The 19,556-nt window shown below is 38.4% G+C and overlaps 1 protein-coding gene across 5 annotated transcripts in view; it reads right to left on the bottom strand.

Annotated features, from left to right (window-relative positions):
• Positions 1-906: 906 nt before the first annotated feature.
• The window catches only part of VEZT (vezatin, adherens junctions transmembrane protein), a 58,384-nt gene continuing 39,734 nt past the window's right edge, over positions 907-19,556 (bottom strand). For 2 of the 5 annotated variants that reach the window (XM_038153178.1, XM_038153177.1), the window contains exons 10-12: positions 16,682-16,782; positions 15,347-15,554; positions 907-11,458 (exon numbers count right to left, since the gene is read on the bottom strand). In XM_038153178.1, the coding sequence (XP_038009106.1) occupies positions 10,884-11,458; positions 15,347-15,554; positions 16,682-16,782 (884 nt within the window). In that variant the 3' untranslated portion in view covers positions 907-10,883. Of the gene's footprint in view, positions 11,459-11,485; positions 12,236-15,346; positions 15,555-16,681; positions 16,783-19,556 lie in introns of those variants that run through there. The other 3 variants (XM_038153179.1, XM_038153180.1, XR_005258862.1) reach the window with 2 other exon arrangements.

The raw sequence follows: 19,556 nt of genomic DNA, 5'->3' as shown, positions 1-19,556 counted from the left end.
TGAATACTTCCTTCCATTATGAAGCAGCACAGTAGAAGGATGAGAAGAACAGGTTTTAATGAGAGAAAGAAGAAATACAGCAATACAACTGATACAAAAAGTACACAATATAACACAAGAGTCTAATAAATTAGCAGAAAACTTGAGAAACAGGAAGAAAGTTTCAGATGGTTGAAGAAAGAGACTTGCTCAAAAAGATACAATCTTAAGTCTTCATATATATATATACATTCTTGGCAGTATAGGAAACATACAGTTCTAACATAGAAAATATTGACTGAAGTGGTAGTATCAATTCCTGAAGAATATTTGCATATGGTACATTATGAAGTATACACACAGGCAATTTAGCATTCAAGAAGTCTCCAAGTAAAGGAAAACATAATGGATTCCTTTTTGGTAGACAGACATCTCCTTCTAACAGCAGCAATTGGATCTGTTCAGTATTCCATATGAAAACAAACACACAAACCTGAAAACAGCAAACAGTAAGCAAGATCTTTTGCACAATAAATTATGCACCAATTTGGCAGCAAGATTCAAAAGAAAAAATACTCCTGCCTCACCTCTTGCCTTTCATGATCAAATTATTTCCCTTCTTCCCAGTAACCCCATTAAGCCTGCCTTCCTGGGGATGTGAATTAGGTGAGAGTGGGTTATACCTAATTGAGAAGAGTGGTCAATAGCTGTTAACCCTAAAACCAAATCAGGGACTGTTTGCAGGAAGAGGTGCACATCAGCCACAACCTTAACAGCAGCAGAACACAGCCTTTGATAAGTTCTGATACAGAAGTCTAAGCATTACCAGGGAACGGAAAAGCTTCAGATAAAAGGAGTGACTCCGTCCTGTTGCTGCTCTTTTGGCACTTCTGAAGCCTACAAAGGAAGTCTGTCTCTTAGGAGTCACACACAAGTAGAATACATCCCCTGCAGAGCACCTAAGCCCCATTCCTGGATTAAAGACCTGCTACCAGTGTCCTCAACTGACACATTATTTTCTTCCTAAAGCCCCACCTACACAGGCATTTAGGTGATGCTAAAAGGAGTTTTGCCAACAGTTGCCACAGCACAGAGGTCTCTGAAGGATGAGGGGAAAGTACAATGGGAAGCATATGACACGCAGAAAAACGTTCTTTTTTCAGTCATTACTTATTCAGAAGAGAGTAACAAGTGCTCATTACTAAAGTGCTGCTACCAAGGAGTCAGCAAAAAACACTGCAGAAACTATTGCCAGGATTGCTTAAAATTAATTCCATCTTCAGGATGAAAGTGGAATTATAAATAAAATTCTGTATAAAAAATCAAGCAAAGTGCTCATACAGCATTTTTGCATCCCTGTATAAGCATTCTCTATTCCATTCAATCATTACTAATTGAAGGATGGATAAGTCACATCCACTCCACCTAGGCAACTGTCAGGGGTACAGGATAAAGAGAGAAAACAATTCAAGCATTAGTGAGGCAGAATTTTATTATAGATGCTGAAGTAATAATAGCAACCAAAAATATTTTAAAAGTGGTTAGCATTACAGTTAAGAAAACTACTTCTGAAACTGGGGAAACCCAAGCACAAATTTTAAAATGGCTTAAAAATAATCCTGGTGATGTACATGATTAAATATGTAAAGAAGACTTTAGGTCCAGATTCATATCCATGGGAAAAAGAATGAAGGTAAATAAAAGTACAAAAAAGAGACACAAAATAATTTGGGAAAATATCATAGGCAGGAAACCCTATCACAACAAAAGGTCAGCATTCAGGAATGTCTTCCTGCTACTGCCTACATCCAACCCAGAACTTGAGTTCTTGGAGCCCTAGCACAGCCAGCTCCCAGGCTTCATAGCTGCTTTAAGGACCTGCTGATCTAAACCTCCTTGAGGCTGATCGAATGAACCCTGCTTAAAGCAGCATCAGCAACGGGCAGGGCAGCTGCAGGGGAAACTCCACAGAGCTGAAGCACACAGGTTTTCAGTGCAGTGGAAGGAAGGAGACTGACTTCACACAGAACTTAAAGGAAGATATGCAGAGATTGATTACACACAGCTTGAGCACAAAGCACAGAAAGCAGCAAGTCTTTCTGTGGAAATGAAACATAGATAAAATAGAGGCTTTTTAAAAAAAAAAAAAAAGCTGCTGAAGACTACCAGTCTGGTGAGCATTTCCTGTCTCCACATGGACAAGAAACTGTGGATCCTTCCTAGTGTCTGCAAACTTCAGACTGTATCATGTGATTTCCCTCTGCAGCCCTGCCAGAAGTCTCTTGCTGCAGTTTGTTCTTTTGAACATTTCCTCTTACATTTTAGCTCTCATTTATTAGCCAATTAAGCAGCAGCTTATCAAGATTCTTTTCTTTCCCTTCCCTGTGGTTCCTTGGCAATCTATGCTGCCTTTAGGCCTTGTTTTGGGAAAAGCTAGGACTTAGCAGGCAGGAGATGTTGAAGAACATGTATTTGTTTACATGTTTAAGACAGGGCAAATGGCCATACAGGAACTCACAGCAGCTCAGGCGCAAAGACTTGATAAGTGAAAACAAAGTGAAGCAGCTTTTCTAATAGGAGATGTAAAATCAGGTTGGAAATACTTCCACAGTTTGCTTGGTAGAATACAATTCTTTTGCCTTTGGATAGCAAGAATGAAGTTTTTGTTTACCTTTCAAGTAAGTAACGAGATAATTTGATATGAAAAAAATACAACCTCTTTGCTAGACAAGCCTTGCAGTGGGACATATGGCAGTACACATCTACATCATGAAGGGGTGTGTGTGTGTGTATGTGTGTGTGTGTATATACATATATATATGTCTGTATGTATGTATATACACATACACACACACATATATACTTATAAAGCTTATTCAAACCCCTTAAATTAAGAAATAATTTGTTTATGCTCCTCAATATAAAATTCAAAATGGTTCAGTTCAGGGAGATTTAGTAATACTTGTATTCTGAAAACACATGCTCTTTACCAGTGGGAAAGGTTTAAGCACAACTGCTAGATCCCAGCACTTCCTGAGCTCAAGATCAGGCAGCTGTGGAGCCAAAGCACATGATATAGCAGCAGGAGAGTACATGTTCAGCCCCTACTGCTGCAAGCAGCAAACTTGTTTAGGGGAAGGCAGACTCAGCCATGACTGTGCCACCCTCCTGTGGGAAAGAACAAGTAAGGCTCATGTAACGAAGAACATGTGTTTGAGGGTCAGTCTTGCTGAGGAGGCATTAGCATCTTACAACCATTAAGGAGGGAAAGAAATTCCTGGGAGTGAATGTTCTGAAGTCCAGGAAGAAATAGGAGGCCAGGTTGAAATGTAGGTCAGAGCTTCCTGGAAGGAATGTCAAGACAGACATTGCACCAGCCCTTAGAACCCTTCTGTTTATGAGTTCATGACTGAGAATGCACAGCAGCACCTTGGCATGGATTTCCCTCTTACCTATCATTTCATAAGGTTTAGACAAAGGCCTCAGAACTGAAGGAAAAAAGTGGCCAAATTCTTCAGCAGCTGGAAAGAGAATACTGGAGAAGAGCTAAAGGCAGCTAAGAGGGAAGAGAGAGACAATTAGAGAAAAGGACAGACTTAATAAAAACTGGAGCTTTGAAAGACACCTGCAGAGTTATTGCACCTAGCTCAGCACTCCTGTGGTCACCCACCTTAGGAGAACCCCTTGCAGAAGTGGTCAAACCAGAAGAGCTTCTTCAGCCCAGGGCCCATCTTTTGCAGTTTGGCCACTAATGTTTAAATTTCTGCTGGGAATAACTTACCTGGTGCATTACAGATAGAACCATAGGTGAGAAACAAACTATAAAACCCTCCCCGATTGGTTTGTGTGGCCTATGAAAAGTGGGAAGGAAAAAGTTCACGAGTGGGATTGCATATGGCATGGATGCTGCAACAGAGGAAGACAGACAATAAATCCAAAATGTTTGTGAAGCGTCCTTTTCCTATTTAGGTTTCACTCAGCACTGTTCTGTGATCACTGCAAGCTTTGCAGACCTCAAGGACACAGGTGCCTGCAGACCACCCGTGAACATCCACGCTGGGACATGAAAAGCTTGGACGGCAACATCCTACTGAGTAGTGCAGGAACAGCCAACAGGAACTTGTTTAAATTTCACCAGCTGTGCCTTTGGATGAAAGATCTACCGGACAGTTTGTACATTTCTGGCTTTTATCCCATAATACAGTTAAAGCCTATTATTATTATTATTATTATTATTGAAACACAGATATCAAACATTATAAATAGCCTGCATTTATGGTGCTTCTATTGAGATCAAATGCACGATTCTCTGTCAGTAATGGCTATTGAAGATATTAAGCACTGACGTTTCTCTTTTTGTTTGTTTAGGAGTGGACCTTTCTTTAATAGCACAAAGTAACGGAAAGGATTGGTCACTCTCTCTTTTGGAAATCAGAGATTATTTTCAGTTCTCATCCATGCAGCTGGAGAAGGTCAGGAAGCAATCTTTAAATATTAAGATTTGAGCACAAATCAAGCCAACTAATGACACTTATTTTGGGACCTTGTAATAGAATTGCAGTTATTTTTAAAATGCAACTTTAAAATGTTTTTCAGTAAGCCAGAATTACTTATACGAGTCAAGAGTGTGGTATAAATTTGAGCTACTATACATTATTATTTCTGTTTTGACAGTACGTTCCCCATTCATGGTGCCTGCCTTCTGTTTCAGTTCTCTAGTGAGAAAGTCAGTACACAACTCTAGATCTAGTTATTTCTGTTACAAATACATGTAAAAAGAATTTGTGTGTTATTTTAAAATCTGAACCTCTTAAGAGTGGTGGTCAAGGGAGAGGACCATGGATGTCAGAGGGTCCAGAAGGGTGAAATGAGTAAGTAGCAAAAAACCTGCACAATAGTTTCAGTTTTACTGGCAGTATCATAAACAGTTCCTAGAAACTTAGGGGAATAAGACACAAATGGTCTTGGGCAGCCTAGGCCTCAAGAACAAAAGGAATCAAAATGCGTGAGGAAAGTAATGAGTGGCGTCATCCTCATTAGGATTGAGGAAGCCAGCTGCAAGTTAAAGCACTGATGAACTTCCAGTCCTATCCATATCCTAGATCACTAAGTGCTCACAAAAGCCAGCCTAGAGGAGGGACTGGGATTTCATGGCCATGAAGTGATTTAAGCTGTCATAGAGCTGCATCCTCTAAAGCAAACTGTCCATGAGGCCTTTAAGATTTAAAGCTGAGAAGGTACAAGGGTCAGAATATGCTGCTGATCACATGAAAGTATTCATGTTTTGGTCCCATTCAACCCTTTTATAATAAGCCACTTTGTAACAGAGAAACTTTTTCCTTGTCTACTAAATTATAGTGACTTTTCCAGAATCCTGTGTTCAATACAGCAAGTGTAACATGGGCTAACAGTGCGCTCACCCTGTGGAGCCAAGTTCTGCCCTGAGAAGTTGCCAATAACCTGAGCCACAGCAGTGTGAAAGGGAAGGCAGCACATCAAGAACAGTTTCATATCCAGCTGTAGCTCAAGCCACATTGCTTTAGCCATCTACAGAGGAAAGTTCATGGGAGGTAGATTTTACCCCTTGCTATGACTGTGTCTTACCACACACTACCATTACCTCTTATCTGATTTCTGCACAAATTTCCAAGTTGAATAAATCAGATGTATTTTTAAGCATTTAAAATCCCAGGTGGCAAAATAAACACATATACAGGAGGGAATTAAATATAATGAGAAAATGAATAAAGCACACCACCAAGCATTTTAAAAATTAGCCTTTGGTTGAGAGGCCTTTGGTTTGATCTCTGATATCCATCTATCCACTGCCATGTTTCTTTTGTGATAATACATTTTGCATCAGAGACCAAAAAAGCTCTGAAAAGTCAAATTGAAATTTAAACAAGTGTTGTTTGGCATCTTTAGTTTCTGTTAGACCAGGTGGCAGCTGTTGGGAGATCATTTTGTTTTAACAACTTTTGTTTTGTTAGCAAAGAAAAACATTGTCCAGCCAAATCCCGCTGACAGTGAATAAATATTTCTCCTCCATCAGACCAAATATTTTCATTTGCCATCCTAATAGCTAGGGCTAAAGGATCTCAAAGGATTTTTCCTTCTATATGGACTCAAATATATTTGAATGGTTTGGTGTTTTATGGGAGGTGATTATGACTCTGTACTCTGCACTGCTGAGGTTAGTATGGAGTACTGCACCGCATTTTGGTTATTACACATCCAAAACTGGAGAGATTTGCAAGGAAAGCAAACAAAAGGCAGAAAACATGACCTCTGCAGAATGACTGAGGAAAGTAGAACATCAAAGAAGTTTATTGACAAATAGTCTCGTGTGTACAAGACAGTAATGATGATGTAAAGATGACCACTACTAGCACTGGAACTAGGAATAACTGACCAAACATGAGGCTGAGCAAGTCTATGGAGAAGGATTCCATCAGAACCTGTTCAGGTGACATCCACCACCGCTGGGTCAAGAAGTCCCTGAGCCACAAATTGCTGAGGAACAGTCTGGAGAAGTATCACTACACAATAGTCTTCCCTCAGCATCTGTTTAGTCCCTGTCACAGACAAGATCCCCGAGCAGCCTGGCCCTTTACACTGACCAAGTGCCATTCTCACACTCTGCTCAGATGAGACAGTATGAAACCTGTTAATTCTAGAAAGCAATTAGCCCTGGAAAAAGCCACTTGCAGAACTACAGCAGCCCTTCACAAAATAGTTTAAGGGTCAAGGGTAGTTTAGCGTACTTGTCCTCTTGTTTGTTAAAAAAAAAAAAAAAAGAAAAAAAAAAGAAAAAGAAAGGGATAACCTACAAGATTACAGAATCCGGTGTGGGCAAACAACTCCACACAGTCCACCATATAAATTAATGAGAAAGTTGCAAATTTTTCATTTCTGAAAAAAACCATAAAATTTCCAATATGGTAACAAACAGTCACATGGAGACAGGTGTGCTTGGGACAAAGTCTGAAATCTCAGTAAAACTGGCTACTCTACCAGATTCCATCTTGCATTTAGAAATCTAAGTGCAAGATTCATTGATGTCCAGCAATCCTCTGCTGGGAGTAAAACTGTCTCAGTTCTATGACTGATGGCAGAAGCCTTCACACTCGCAAATCTTGCCTGTAGTTAGTTGACAGAGGCACATTTAATTGCATTTGAAAGATGCTCTATTATCTGTAACTCTCTACATTTGCTTCCATGACATAACCATTTAATTTCTGTCATGAATACATACACGTAACAAAAGGGACCTTCTTATCACAGATCTTTGCCTAGATTTAAGCCTCTACCTAGATCTTTGGCTGTAAAGTGAAGTGATATAAAAAGATGTAGTGTTAAATTGTAATCCAATCTAAGAAGCAAATACTGTCTTTGGAGTGCTTTCCAGGTAGAAGGAGAAGAAATTATTTAACCCTATATAATTACTTGTTTCTTTACTTCACAGAACTACTAATTGGAAATGGGATAGGGAAAATGCATTTATTGTTAGCTCTGCTCTTTACAAAGGATTTTAGCTTTGATATTCTTTGTCACAGCCCATAATTTAGTATGGACTTCCTGCTAAATGTTTCTAAAAGTTACAAAGCTCTAAGAAGCAAATGTTCTGTTTTTACAAAAATCCCTATCTGGGGTAACGAGCCAAAGAACACAGAACTGCACTCAGACCTTGACATGCTCAATATATTAAGACAACTCATTAGAGCTAATGCACACTTCAGTGTGTTCATAAACATTATTTTAAAGGCAGCAATAAATTATGCTAAGAAATCTGTCAGGTTCATGAAGGAACCTACAGCATGTATACACAGTCACTTCAAATGACATAATTATGAGGAAATCTGGATCATAACAGAGTTTATGACATACACAGATGGTACCTGGTTATCAAATCAAGAGAAGTCAGGCTTTGTGTGCTGTACACTGTTAGCAATATTTTTCTTCAGGGAGAATATTAAATACATCAAAATAAATGACCTGATGGCTGTTTCATACAGAGGTGATGAGAGGCAGAGAAAACAAGTGAGTCCAGGTGTTCATATGGGCAACTTCTAAGACCATATTAAGTAAGACCATGGAAATCAGTTAAATTGCTTGTAGAAAATCTGTTTGTTCAAAGTAGGATCAGGACTTCCTCCAAAAAGTCATCGTTTGATCACAGCTGTGTCTAATGTCAAGGCTGTAATTTCACACTACACCATCTTTGCCAATAATGTAAAGTGGGCAATCCTGAGTCTCAGGCCAGCAACACAGTACGTGCTGATACAGCTGTTTGGAGGTAACTGCTGTTACTGCATTGCTGCAATAATGGTGAAAAGCAAAAAAGCCTAAAAAGGGTGAATTTTTCACCTGGGTGGACTCATGAACTGTTTTATAACATGGCCACAAACCCCTTGTTGACACATCTGCTGGATGAAAATGAACAACTCATGACGGACAGGGCTTTTAGGCCAGTTTCATTACCAAGACCAGCATATAATAAAACTGGACCCCAAGTGAGCCACCAAAGTAGATTCTCCAGGATTTTTACTAAGGACTGCAGCAAAGGAATAAAGAGATAGCAGCTTTTATAAATGTGAGATCTGTCACCAATTCCAGTACCAATGCAACTCAGGCTACTACTGACTTCATCTGAAACTGTGAGCACAATGATAATTAATATCCTAAATCTGATTATATTTCCAGGTTGGTATCATAGCCATATGCACTGTAAACTATGATTTGGATCCCATAGAAAAAGGTCAGGAGTACCTCTTCTGGGATACACAACATCAGATCATGAGATGATGGTGGATGAGTTAATGGAAAAACATTGATGGAAGATACATTTATGCTGTCAGAACAATTAGCTAGGAACAAAAAATATCTGGGCACTTTGTGAGGATCTCAAGTTAAGAATGAGGAAGACTTCTTCAGAAGCATGGACAATGCTTCAAACACAATCTATCCAAAGCAGCTGTTCTAGACTTGGTAAAAAAAATTGCTTACCACAGAGAAAATAAAAGTGTTTCATCATCTTAGCCTAATCTTTAGTTATAGAAGAATATATTCTACCACTAAGAGGAGGCTTATCTCTTGAGTACACTATGAAAAGCATCTGATTTTTTTTTTCTACAACCTCCTTAAGACATCAACCACTCAGCTTCCAGTCACTTACACAAAATAAAGGACACAGAACACAGTGTTACTGGTCAGTGAAAAACGGCAACATGTTCTTCCCAGAACCTGTGTTTGAGGGAGAAGACAGGCACTATACAGTCAAAGAACACTGTAAGTCATACTCCCTTCTCTATCAATTGGTATTTCCCTCTTTACCATCTGTGAAAAAGTCCACATATTTCACAGTGTTCATGCAAAATCACTAATACAGGCCAGGGAGTTGAAAGAAAACCCTTGTTTTCTGGCATACCATCAAGAGTTCCACCCTAACCTGCTGACTGGTGCTACCTTCCCCGCTTTCCATGACACCATCCTAGGAAAGATATTGCTCTGCACCACCAGCACCTAAAAAGCCCTTTACTCTATAGAATCTGCAAAACCCAATAAATACTCCAAGTAACTGATGCAGTGTTTTGTCCTGGAAGTGTATCTGGGTCCAAGGAGAGTATTCCACACAAAGAAGTGGTGCTCTTGCCATTAGAGACACGGGAGCTTTGCTTTGTTTTGTGTCAGAAAGCAAAAGGAAGAGAGGGCAATGAAATCATTAACCAGCTCCTCTGTGAGGTTAGCATCAGTTTCCTGTTCCTTGTAATACCACCACAGAGAAAAAAGCAACTTGCATAACCTCATACCAAATGTCCAGACTTCATCATCAGTTAACTAAGTTACAAGACACAAAACGCACAACTGTAGTTCTCTCATGGATTCTTAATCCCACAGGTTAAAGTTGTGATCTAAGGAAAAGTGAAACAACATTAGTGAAAAGCAAGTATGGTGTTCAAACAAAACACTGCATGTTGTTAAGCTCTCAGATAATTTCCTTTAAGAAAATTACTTCAGGACATAAGCAAAAATGTACAATCGATCATTATATCAAATCAAACAGGTCAACAAACAATTAATAGCTGGCTTAATAAATAGGTGTTTACTTTTCATCTCTGTCAATCCAATAGTACTTTCTACTGGTGTGCTTATAATCTTCCTTAAAATTTACTTACAACACATTTCTGTAACATGAATTACAACTTATAGACCTCATTTATTAACCCTTCATAAAATTCTAAATAAACCGTAATATGAAGCATGACTAACTTTATACTATTTCAGCCCCATACCCCAGGACAGATGAAATACTATCTCTTTCAAGTTTTTATTTAAAATTCTACATTTTAGGTGGGTGCCACATCACTAGTTGCAGAATCACAAATGCCTATCATGGCTTAGCCAACACACTGCAGACACAAGAAGTGAAACAAAAGTGGTGGGGGAAGATCACGGGGAACAGTTCAGGTTCTTCCAAAAGAAATGTCCTGGCTGTTTTTGTTGGAACAAACATTGATACCATGACAAAAGACTCAAGAGAGAAAAAAATGGAGTCTGCTGTAAATCAAAACATTGTTTTTCCTTTTTTTAGAAACGAAAAACTGCAATATGTCATAATATAAATAAATAAAACAGAAAACACAAAGGTAAATTCCAACCCCTGTCACTAGGATCTTAAAAAGGGACAGCCATCTGTTTCTTGGATGCAGCGCAAACTTCTCTTACCTGCAAATTTTCAATATACTTAGAAGTCCTATTTAGTGTATCAGTCTTAGGGAACATGATCTATTATATTTAGGTCTCCTTTTTTTTCCATCCAGTATTTTCAGCTTCAACCCCCCACCTTAGTTTTTTTTTTTTCCTTCAAACTGCCTGCTGTTAGTTTAATAAAGTTCAGCTCAGACTTATACTTTTCCTTCACTTTCAGAGCCTCTCTCTTCATTTTCACAGTTCTCCACAAGGTCTTCATTCTCCTGTGTCTTTTCTTCCTCCTCCTCCTCCCCATCATCTCCAAAAGTCTCTTCCTGCATTGTAGTAAAAGTGAAAGACCTGGCAGCAACTTGTGCAGCCAGACCAGATGTGAAGTTAAAATCTGTTGATATGTGGAGCTGGGCCAGCCTATCCTTGATTTTTGAATGTAGTGCATCCTTAGAGGGAGGCTGTGAAGCCTCTACTCCATCCACACTGCTTGGCTTGAGCTCTTCAGCATCCCCTTCACACTGATAATACATTCTTCCTTCAGCCCCCATAGAAACATCTTTATCTGTAATACTGTCTTTGTTTTTCTCCATCTCAGGATCTTCATACAAATATTCTGTCCTGCTTTTATCAGCAGCATTCACTTCAGGATTAGAGTCTTTTTCTTCAGATTTATCACAACTTTGGCTGCAGTCCTGCTTTTCTGTATCTGAATTCATATGTGATTCCACATTATTTAGTAGCATCAATGGTTCTACAGGAGACAAGGGTTTCACTGCAGCTTAAAAAGGGGGAAAAATTAAATAGTAACTAAAAGCGAGCTGCTATATATAAATAATTTATTTGCCTGAAAAGATGCACGATTATAAGGGTTAAAATTACTTTAAAAAATCCCAAAACAACAGAAACACAACCCACACCAAAACTTAAAAGTGTTTTCTAATCACAAAGCTGAAGTGAAATGTGACGGCTACTTGTAATTATTCCTTAAAATCTGTGATGCGAAGAGACAGCACAAAATTGATGGTGTTTAAAGCCAGCATCAAACACAGAGGATGTGTTCAGTGTCAAAGCAAAACCCAAGTAAAACTACTGTAGTGCATACAGATTTAACTGTCTTCTTGTGAACAACAGTTTACCTAATCCATTAAGACAGCTGGTACATGAAAAAGTCCTTATGGGCAGTATCTGATCTCATACAGCACAACATACAAATACAACACATATCCACAGTCAGGGCAGGTGTCATCACAAATAAAGTGTGGTTTAATTTAGCCTCTCTTGAAGTTAGTAGCAGCAGCGAGTCCCATTGCCAGCAACGGGATGCTTGCCAGGAAGTCTCTCCTCCCAGAGTTAAGGGTTAGTGTAACTCGGTACAATCGCTCCTTGAAGAACAGGCAGCTTTCATTTTAAGCAAACGATATAATGTCCATTTCCAAGTAACAGATTCCCTAAGCTGCAGCAGCTCCATTATAGTAGCAGCACGAACATAAATGAGAGCGGTAACAGCAGATTCCCAAGTTGCATTTCCCTTTCTAATTCCATTCTGACTTTACCCCTGCAAGCAAAGATGAAAATAACTCTGGGAAATACACAAACGTTTCATGGGAAGCAAAATTTATGGTATTAGGATTTTTCAACCACATTCTATTTCAGTAATGTTGCTTTAGCTAGCTGAAGGCAGGCACATCATCATGGTTGTCACATTGATAACTATTGTCATTAGCACACTGAAAGACTGTGGCATTGAATGTGTATTGCACTGTTTGCTTTAGAACTTGATATACCAAAGGAGCACTGCACCAGACTCGTCTCAGTTGTTTATGGAGTAGTTCTTTCCCCGTCTTGTAAAAAATATGTTACTGCTTATTTCTGGCCATTTGCTTGAAGAGACAGGAATATGCACAGTAATCTTATCATTTGGGAGCAAACTTCTGGCCCACTTCCTCCAAAGAATACTTTGAAAGGCAAAATTTCTCAAAAAAACAAAAGATACTTGGGATTGGTAGCTGGCCAATTTGTGGAGTTGACAAATTAATAAACAGGGTGAAATTCATCTGTTTTGGGAGCATGGTTTTCCAAATCTGATAAATAGCTATATAACAACTGTTGTATGGAACAAGGTGGGAGAAGGGGAAACAGCTGGATACAAAACAACCACCAACAGAATGAACTTTTTTGCAAGGGAGAGGTTAGGGAAAGGCTAGAAGTAATTTTGCAGCAGAAGAAAGTTGTTTTACAGCGTTTGACAAATGGAAATGAAACTACTAAAAACTTAGCAGACATTTTCAAAAACACTTCCACGAGAGGCCAAGGACCAGAAACATAAGCTTACCTACACTCCCATAAACTACCTATTACCCAGACTGTAAGAAGTATTACCATGGTACTGGGCTTTGGAAAACTTGCTTTAGTCTAGTGCTCTGCTGATATTTTTTTTCTTCTGGAATCCAACCTATCATCTCCAACTGACTTCATGTTGTGCTCTTAAGACATACCAGCTTGTTTGGAGCTGACCTCTTATGTGGAAACCCTCACCAGCCCCTCCTTAAACAAATCAAAAACCCTCATGTCCTTGTTAGGACAAGTCAGAATGGCTAGCTGGGTGCCTTCATCAACAGATTAAAGCCTTTGAATATTTCAGGATCTTTTCCCACAATAACCACAAGTTAGGAAAACACAGGATTTCTGGAATTTGATTGTCCTGTAAAAGCAAGATTCAAGAGGACCATGGAAAAGGGGTACCATGGCCATCCATTGGCTTGGGCCAATGGAGACAAGAATATGAACCTTTCTGGGTTTCAATCTTCAAGATAAGGCAAGTCAGAAATGTGGAAAGTGCGGATCACATAAATGTCTCTTTAAGGACTGACTTGTGTATGGATAAATTAAATCATAATTTGCCAGGGTCCATGATATCATATTTACTGACTTGTGTTTCTTTTGACGAAATATTGAAGGATTTCCTTAAAAAACAGTAGAAGATGTTATATCAGGTGTACAGATCAGTCTGTCACATTAGACATGCACAATCTGAGCCAAAAGAAGACAATATTAATTACTTTCTTGAACTGCCCTCATGTTTTCCACATTTGTACAGGATGGAGATAATCAATGATTAGTCCTATGCAGCTGGAGAAAATCTTACTTTCTTCCCTCCTCACCCTTTTATCTCTAATCCTAAACCAATGTAATAGGAAAGGAAAAGGAACCAACATGAGCCACAAAGGCTTTCTGGTGAACAATTACTGCAAACTACAGGAATGAGCTGACTCTTTTCAGCTCTGGCCACAGATGGCCTGAGGATATGCTGATATGTATTACCTGCTCAGGACAAGTATTACCTGCTTAGGTAAGGGAATGTCCTAGGCAAGTTCTCCTGACAAAAACTCTTTCTGCAAGAGTTTCACTAGGTCTGTGAAGACTTGAACTGGAGGTAGGATCACTTCTTCCTCCAACAGTTAGGAAAGGAAGACTTGAAGAAATTTATGTGAAGAGTTGTGTGGTGTCTTATCTAACAGAAATACAGAAATCCTACTCCTGAGGAAACTCTGGTGCAATTCGATGTCTCAGGTTTTTAATGCAACTACAAGAGAAATCAGTACCTACAGTCAAGTAATCTCTTCCACCACAGTTGTAGCTTAATGGATATAAAGAAGAAAATTGCTAAGAACAGGTATTTTTGGTGGTTTGATGTCAAAAGAGACAGTCTCATAAATAGGTATGGTCTGTTACTTTGTGTTCCTAGTAAATTACTGAAAATTTGCAATTCAGGGTCATTTTTCTGGTAGACACTGTCAGAGGCAGAATCCTTGGATATGGTGCCAGACTTGAGGGTTGTTTTGCATAACATAGAACATGGAACTTTTTAGAAAGCTTTTCCTAACCTGTCTTTAAGAGGAAGAAATGAAAATAAGAAAAAGGAAAAGACAAACTCCAGCCAATTTTAAAGAGAGTAAATTGAATAGTTCAAGCAGTGAGAGGAATCAAGTTTTAAGAGACAAGCTGTCTTGTTGAGGCAAGAGAAATTTTCATATCCTGCTTTCAAGTGCAAGTGAATGGAGATATCCAGCAGTCCTCAGAATTAGTAAAGGCTAATTTGAAAGAACTCTTCTTCTTAGCTTGATTGTGGGTTTTTGTTTGTTTTTTTTTTTTGTGAACATATTCTGTATTTACTCTCTCATGGAAACAAAAGTCAGTTTTATTATTTTATTTCTCTAATATTTCACAGTCTAGTTCTTCAGTTTAATCCATATACTTTTGTATGTCTGGGATAATTTTTCTGCTGGTTTCTTTAAATTCTGAAAAGTAATTTATTTATGCATCCTGATAAAAATTCGTATTTACTGGAAAGCCATGAAAGAATGTCAGTTCAATCTGCATGGTTTATATCCTGACAGCTTTCTTTATGTCTTAATATTTTTGTGTGTTTAATATTTTAGCTCAATGTTTTGTTTCAAGCCAAATTTTCACTTCTATGAGTTCATTTCAATATATAGTTAAATGACTGCTAAAATATAAAAGAGATAGAATGGCAACTAAGACCACACAGCTCTATCAAAGACACTACTACAGCTAAGCACTGTCTGAATTCCAACACAGTCAGAAATTCATGGCAAACAGACACCCATCCTTAAGGAAGGAATTATTTTTCAAAAGAAATGCTTACCATGTTCACTGAATAGTAGCTGTTTCCACTTCTGTCTTTCAATTTCTGAAGCTTTGAATCCCAACACAGATTTCAATTCTTGTAACACCCTCTTAGATTCCTGTCTCTCTCGCTCTTGCCTCTCTCTTTCTTCTTGGGAGAAGCAGTAAAAATCTTCCCTTTTGTATTCATTATCTGTATCTGAATAATCAACATATGCTTCCAGTTCCTAAAGAAAGAAAGGAGGAAACTCTTGATCTTCACTGCCAGGTGCACTCAATCCTACAATCTGATTCATGATCAAGTGATGTCAACACAAACCAACCACAGTATAAGATGGAGCCCTGTTTGAGCAGAGCCAGGGGACCTGACGCTGCTCTTGGTGGTATCTGTATGATTTGGAGCAAGTCCACTCATCAACAAGATTTACCTTCATACACAAATAGGAACAAGTGATATACCTTGAAAATGGGAGACCATTTCTCTGTAATTACAGGTGGAAATAAGCAATGCTAATGTGGGTTGATTTTTTTTTTTTAATTTAAACTGTAACCAGTTCTTGGTAGTCATACATCTTGCTAATCTAACTTACATAAATCCTTATTAAGAGAATACAGAGAATAGTAACCTTCTCTTCCAAATTTAAATATATTGGATTACAGGCATGAAAAAACAGAGCAGCATTTATATTATAACAAATTTTCAATAAATTAATTAGTCCCAGCTTTTTGATATGGAAGAGAGAATACATGTGGGGGAGAAGCAAGGGAGGAAAAGAGCAGAGCATGGGTTTTCACTGTGCTTTTAGAAAGCATCTGCCACTCAGTTCAGGGATGGAGGAGGCCCACCTCTCTTTAAGATAGCCCAACCATCACCAAGAAGTTCCTCAAACACCACAAAGTTGTTCAGTGTTACAGTAAAAAGATCAAAAAATGCAGAGACTAAGCAAACTGAAGGCAGGATGATTTGTGCTTGAGTTGTCACTTTTGCAGCTGTGTCTGTTTATCCAGCAAAAGTAAGACGATTTCATATACTGCCTTTTAGCAATTCTCACTTTTTATTACTTTGACTTGAGTTGCTGCTCTCCTTTGGTCACTCATTTCTAATGATACATATGAGAAATGAATACTAGTGCTCTTTTTTCCAGGATGGGGAATACCTCCCCAGGGAACAGCAAAAGGAATATACACAATTTTTTTGACAAATCCAATTTTGAAGTGGTACTGGCCACTTACTTGTCTGTCTCAGCAAGACAACAAGGTCACTGCACAAGCAACTGAAAAAAAGAATGGATACAGCAAATAATCCCCAATTATTATTTTAAATGTATTTTAAATGATCCCTTTTTTTTTTTACCTGCTCTTCAGGGATTGGATCTTTGTTTTCTATGTATATGGCAGGCTGTGTTAAAGGTACTGTAGTATGCTGTAGGTTGTCACAGGAAACTTCAATTTTGCCTTTAGGGGAAAAAAGAAAAGGGATTTAAAAGAAATAAAATTGAGTATTGAATGATGGTTCTGACTCACTCAGGCAGGGTCCAGGTATTTTCATAAGCAGGATTTGCATACGTGAAAAAAATGGTGAGAAGGTTGGTTAGGTTACACTGAAACACTGTTAGACAGCACTTAAGTAACTTGGCTGTTTTTATAGAAGCTGAGTCCAATGGAACTTGTGCTGAAACACTTCAACTAACAGATCTCAGAAATTTTATAGACTTTGAAAACCTGCAGGTGGCAAGCAAAATCAGTAAAACCAGAGAAGATACTTTCTTCAGAAGTTAAAAAAAAATTATAGATGAAACAGTTTCAAATTACTGGAAAATAGTGGAAGAAATAATTAAGGAAAGTTTACAGGAAGGTATTTGTGAGGTAGCAAGGAGACAAATAACAGCCAGTGTGGACTTGTTGAAAATAGAAGATGATAATTTTGCAATGCAGTAACAGGTCTTGCATATAGAAAGAACCAAAGACATCCTGCATTTTGTTTTCAGTAGGACTTTTGACATGGTGTCATGACATCTTTATAAGGAAAATGCAAAGGCCAGGAAAAGTTGCTATTAGGTGCATAGAACAGCCTCTTGGATCATCACAGCATGATTACCATTTTCAGACTGGAATACATTGAGTGAGGATTTGTCTCAAGTCCAATACTCTCCAGTATTGCCAATGAGTGAAAGAGAGGTGTTGCATCTCATTAAATCTGCTGATTTGGGGATAATCTGCAAGAAGAGCACCACTGGAATAAAAAATAATATTGGAAAATCAGAGATACAACCCAGGTAGAAATGGATTTCAGACCCAGCAGTTTGGTGAAAATGGCTGCAAATTTTTGTGCTTTGGAATAGCCAAGTGCACAAATGCCTCACAACTGACTGGGGAGCACCACTGAAAAAAAGGTGAGGAACCTCACCAACTCTACCCCACTGCAAGCAAAAAGCCAAGCTACAAACTAGTACATACAAGCAACAGCACTGACTGATAGACACATGAAATAACATTTCTGCTCTGGTATTGATCGGGCTGTGGATGGAACATACTGCCCAGTCTGGGGCCCCTTCATTCAGTAACACAGTGGGCCAACTAGAGGGAATATAGAGGAAAACATTGGAAATTATAAAGAGGACTAAATAAAGTATAGTCATCATGGAAGAGCTGAAGCATATGGAGTCATGTAGAGAAGACAGAAAGAAGCATAATAATCATCTCTGAAAATGTAAGAGCCATCAAGAGGAAATGGACTTCCATTGTGGGTGGAGCAGAAGCACTGCTTTTAAATTGCAGCAAGAGGTACTTCTATTCAGTAATAACATTCTACGGGTAATGGAATTAAGTGCTGGAATAGATGCCTGGAAATACTATAAAATGTCTCTAAAGAGAGTTCTTTAGGAAGAGGTAAACAACATTTACTCACAAATACTAATTTACCCTTGAGAAGGGAAATGGGTTAAATGACTTTGCCAAGACCCACCTAACCCTCTTTTCCCTTTCTAATCTATACACTTAACGCTTAGGGATGGTGAGATTGCAGCAGAGTACCACAGCCTTGCTCTTATAAATATCTAAAAAAGTTGTGTAGATTTGCAAAGATGGTTTAAAAGGAAAAAGGATGGAATTTAAACAGTTTGAGGGCCATTGTGCCCTCATTAATACAATCATTAATACAATGCTGTAACTAGCTATAAAGAGTACTCCATTCTGTAATATTAGCAGTAGATTACTACATGCTTAAATTGTTGAAGCTTTAAGTAATACATTTTATCAGTGATGAAAAAATGTGAAAGAATAAAGAAAAGAAGCTGAAAGTTCTAGGAAATGGACAAATATGTATATGTAGATGAATGATAGACAGGTCCATCATTGCCCAAGGAATTTAAATAGAGATGATCTCCCTTAAATGTGCTAAAGCCCCACTTGTTCTGAGGCTCTGCTCTGTACCTGACAGGATCAGTGAGTAAGTAAAGGCACTGATTCTAGAAATCCACCAAATCATGTAAAGGAAGAAGGCAAACTGCATTCCCTGAAGGAATTATATGCTAAAATATAAGACACATGCTGGTGTCACCACCAACGACAGGCTGACAGGAGAGTGTGAGTGTCCAATCTATTACTCTGAATGGCTTTGCTTTGGCTGTTTAATGTACCTGTAAGAAACCAGCTCTGACATGTAATGATTCAGGGCTAGAAGCATGTACAGCTTGTTGAAGGGGACTCACCTCTTTATACAGATGCTTTACTGGCAGAACTAGTTAGTTGAACAAAGATCTATTGCAGCAGAAGTGCTCAGCATCCACTTAGACAAAATGCTCTAAGCCCATGGGGTTCTTGAAACAGCTCTTGTCAAAAGATTGATTTAGTTTTGGATAGTAATGCATAATTGTAAAAGCTGTGCTGAGCTGTTATATTTATTCAACAGGAAGGTATCTTCTCCCAAAGAGTTTTCATATAGTATTGAAAAAAAAAAAAGGAGAATTTATTGAAGTAGTTTACATAACATGACTGACAGACCAGCTGTTAAAATTTGTAGGACGACAGCAAAAGAATTGAACTTGACTTCATGTACAGCTTGGCAGAGTCAACTCACAGAAGCTGAATGGCTTAGAAATATATCAGGAAAGTCAAATGTTGTCAGATAAAAATAGTTTTCAATGACCAAAATAATTTAAAGTAGCTCCTGTGGATTAGTTTAGTAAACTTGTGGCAAATAGAGGTTCAATCCCAGCACATTTCCAGGA

Source organism: Motacilla alba, chromosome 1A, assembly GCF_015832195.1.
Source record: "Motacilla alba alba isolate MOTALB_02 chromosome 1A, Motacilla_alba_V1.0_pri, whole genome shotgun sequence".
Taxonomy (NCBI): domain Eukaryota; kingdom Metazoa; phylum Chordata; class Aves; order Passeriformes; family Motacillidae; genus Motacilla; species Motacilla alba.
The sequence above is the reverse complement of the archived record's forward strand: the minus strand, read 5'-3'. Positions and strand labels throughout refer to the sequence as shown.